We start from the raw sequence: 4,070 nt of genomic DNA on the forward strand, positions 1-4,070 counted from the left end.
CAAGTTTAGAGTTTTTAGTCCAAAACACGTCAAACGACATCCAAATTCCACCAAACTTTACAGAAAGTACTTAAGCCATATATAAGACTTGTACCGGGCGTCGGAACCAAAATACGAGCCCGATTCCACAGTCTTTTAATCAAATTTCACTTTCCAATTCCTTAATTATTTTCAGAAAATAATTTCACATAAAAATTCATTTCTCGGACTTGGGACCTCGGAATTGATTCCGGGCATACACCCAAGTCCCATATTTTCCTACGGACCCTCCGGGACCGTCGAATCACGGGTCCGGGTCCGTTTGCCCAAAAAGTTGACCGAAGTCAAACTTAATCAATTTAAATAACAAGATTTAACAATTTTTCTCACAAACTTCATATTTAAACTTTCCGGCTACGCGCTCGGACTGCGCACACAACTCGAGGCTACCCCAAATGAGGTTTCCAGGGCCTCAGAAGTACAGAGGGAGTAGGAATACAGGTGATGACCCCCTTTGGGTCGTCACATTCTCCACCTCTAAAACAATCATTCGTCCTCGAACGGACAAAAGAAAGGAGTACCTGAGTCGGGGAGAAGATGGGGATAACGGCTCCGCATATCAGACTCGGACTCCCAGGTCGTTGCCTCAGGAGGCTGACCCCTCCATTGAACACGAATAGAAGAAAAACTCTTGGATCTCAACTGACGAACCTACCGGTCCAGAATAGCTACCGGCTCCTCCTCATAGGATAAGTCCTTGTCCAACTGGACGGTACTGAAGTCTAACACGTGGGTAGGATCGCCGTGATACCTCCGAAGCATGGATACATGGAAAACTGGATGCACGGCTGATAAGCTGGGCGGCAACGCAAGTCTATAAGCCACCTCTCCCACTCGATCAAGGATCTCAAACGGGCCAATGTACCTAGGGCTAAGCTTGCCCTTCTTCCCAAATATCATCACGCCCTTCATAGGCGATACTCGGAGCAATACCCGCTCACCAACCATGAAAACTACATCTCGAACCTTACGGTCTGCATAACTCTTCTGCCTAGACTGAGCTGAACGAAGCCTCTCCTGAATGATCTTGACCTTGTCCAAGGCCTCCTGAACCAAATCCGTACCTATCAACCGAGCCTCTCCCGGCTCAAACCATCCAACCGGAGACCGACATCGCCTACCATATAAAGCCTCAAAAGGAGCCATCTGGATTCTCGACTGGTAGCTGTTGTTGTAGGCAAACTCTGCTAAAGGCAAAAAGTGGTCCCACGAACCTCCAGAGTCGATAACACAAGCTCGGAGCATATCCTCCAAAGTCTGAATAGTCCGCTCGGACTGACCGTCCGTCTGGGGATGAAGTGTTGTGCTCAAGTCTACCCGTGTGCCCAACTCTCGTTGAACTGCTCTCCAGAAGCGCGAGGTAAACTGCGTACCCCGATCCGAAATGATAGATACCAGCACACCATGAAGGCGAACAATCTCCCGGATATAAATCTCAGCTAACCTCTCAGATGAATAGGAGACTGCCACAGGAATGAAATGTGCTGACTTGGTCAGCCTATCAACAATAACCCATATCGCATCGAACTTCTTCCGAGTCAACGAAAGTCCGGTAACGAAATCCATGGTAATCCTCTCCCACTTCCACTCGGGAAGCTCAATCCTCTGAAACAAACCACCAGGCTTCCGATGCTCATACTTAACCTGCTGATAGTTCAAACATCGAGCCACATATGCAACAATATCTTTCTTCATCCTGCGCCACCAATAATGCCGCCGCAAGTCCTGATACATCTTTGCGGCGCCTGGGTGAATAGAATACCGAAAACTATGGGCCTCCGCTAAGATCAACTCTCGAATCCCATCGACATTGGGCACACAAACTCGCCCCTGCAATCCCAAAACACCATCGCTATCTAAGGTCACCTTCGTGGCACCTCCACGATGCACCGTGTCTCTCAGGACACTCAAATGGGGATCATCAAACTGCCGATCACGGATACGCTCCAATAATGAAGAACGAGCGACCGTGCAAGCTAACACTCTACTAGGCTCAGAAATATCCAACCTCACAAATCGATTGGCCAAGGCCTGAATATCCAAAGCAAGTGGCCTCTGGCTGGCCGGGATATAAGCAAGACTACCCATGCTGGCGGACTTCCTACTCAACGCATCAGCCACCACATTAGCTCTCCCCGGGTGATACAAAATAGTAACATCATAATCTTTCAATAACTCCAACCACCTCCTCTGCCTCAAGTTCAACTCCTTCTGCTTGAACAAGTACGGAAGACTCTTGTGATCAGTGTACACCTCACACGTCACACCATACAGGTAATGCCTCCAAATCTTCAAAGCATGAACAATGGCTGCCAACTCTAGATCATGAACCGGATAATTCTTCTCGTGGATCTTCAACTGCCTCGAATCATAGGCTATGACTCTTGCCATCCTGCATCAATACTGCACCAAGCCCAATACGGGAAGCATCACAATAGACTGTATAAGGCCCTGAACCTGTAGGCAAAACCAATACCGGTGCCGTAGTCAAAGCTGACTTGAGCTTCTGAAAGCTCGTCTCACACTCATCTGACCATCTGAACTGGGCACCCTTCTGGGTCAATCTGGTCATCGGGGCTGCAATAGATGAAAACCCCTCCACGAACCGTCTGTAGTAGCCTGCCAACCCAAGAAACTCCGAATCTCTGTGGCTGATGCTGGTCGAGGCCAGTTCTTGACTGCCTCTATCTTCTTCGGGTCACCTGAATACCCCTGCTGATACAACGTGACCCAGGAATGCTACTGAACTCAGCCAGAACTTACACTTGGAGAACTTGGCATATAACTGACTATCCCTCAGAGTCTGAAGAACCACTCTGAGGTGCTGCTCGTGCTCCTCCTGGCTGCGGGAGTACACCAAAATATCATCAATAAAGACTATCACGAACATGTCCAAATATGGCCTGAACACTCGGTTCATCAACTCCATGAATGCTGCTGGGGCATTGGTCAACCCAAACGACATGACCAGGAACTCATAATGCCCGTACCGAGTGCGGAATGCTGTCTTAGGGACATCGGATGCCCTAATCCTCAGCTGATGGTAGCCAGATCTCAAGTCTATCTTTGAAAACACCTTCGCACCCTGAAGCTGGTCGAACAAATCGTCAATCCTCGGCAGTGGATACTTGTTCTTTATCGTCACTTTGTTCAATTGCCGGTAATCAATGCACATTCTCATCGAACCATCCTTTTTCTTCACAAATAACACCGGCGCACCCCAAGGAGAAACACTGGGTCTAATGAAACCCTTCTCAAGCAAATCCTGCAACTGATCCTTTAACTCTTTCAACTCTGGCGGGGCCATGCGATACGGCGGAATAGAAATGGGCTGCGTGCCCGGAGCCAGATCAATACAAAAATCAATATCCCTGTCGGGCGGCATACCTGGCAGGTCTGAAGGGAAAACATCGGGGAACTCCCGAACAATAGGAACAGAATCAATAGAAGGGACCTCTGCGCTGGAATCGCGAACATACGCCAGATAAGCTAAACACCCCTTCTCGACCATGCGTCGAGCCTTCACATATGAAATAACACTGCGGGTGGTATGCCCTGGGGTCCCTCTCCACTCCAAATGAGGCAAATCTGGCAAATCCAAGGTCACGGTCTTGGCGTGACAATCCAAGATAGCATGATACGGGGACAACCAATCCATCCCTAATATGACGTCGAAATCCACCATGTCTAAGAGCAATAAATCGACACGGGTCTAAAGACCCCCAAACACTACCACACAGGAATGATGAACTCGGTCGACCACTATAGAATCACCCACCGGTGTAGATAAATAAACAGGAATACCCAAAGCATCACTAGGCATAACCAGGTAGGGTGCAAAATAGGACGACACATACGAATACGTAGACCCAGGGTCAAATAGCACTGAAGCACCCCTATCACAGACCAAAATAGTACCTGTAATAACTGCATCTGAAGACTCAGCCTCTGGCCTGGCTGGAAGAGCATAGCACCGGGGCTGGGCCCCACCTCCTTGAATCATATCTCTGGGACGATCGGCTGCTGGCTGG

At 48.8% G+C, this 4,070-nt stretch overlaps 1 protein-coding gene across 1 annotated transcript; it reads right to left on the reverse strand.

The window, feature by feature from the left end:
- Positions 2,738–3,214, reverse strand: LOC109229921 (RNA-directed DNA polymerase homolog). The gene has a single exon (XM_019395465.1). The coding sequence runs from the start codon at positions 3,212–3,214 to the stop codon at positions 2,738–2,740; it is 477 nt and encodes a 158-aa protein (XP_019251010.1).

This window comes from Nicotiana attenuata, chromosome 7 (assembly GCF_001879085.1).
Source record: "Nicotiana attenuata strain UT chromosome 7, NIATTr2, whole genome shotgun sequence".
NCBI lineage: Eukaryota > Viridiplantae > Streptophyta > Magnoliopsida > Solanales > Solanaceae > Nicotiana > Nicotiana attenuata.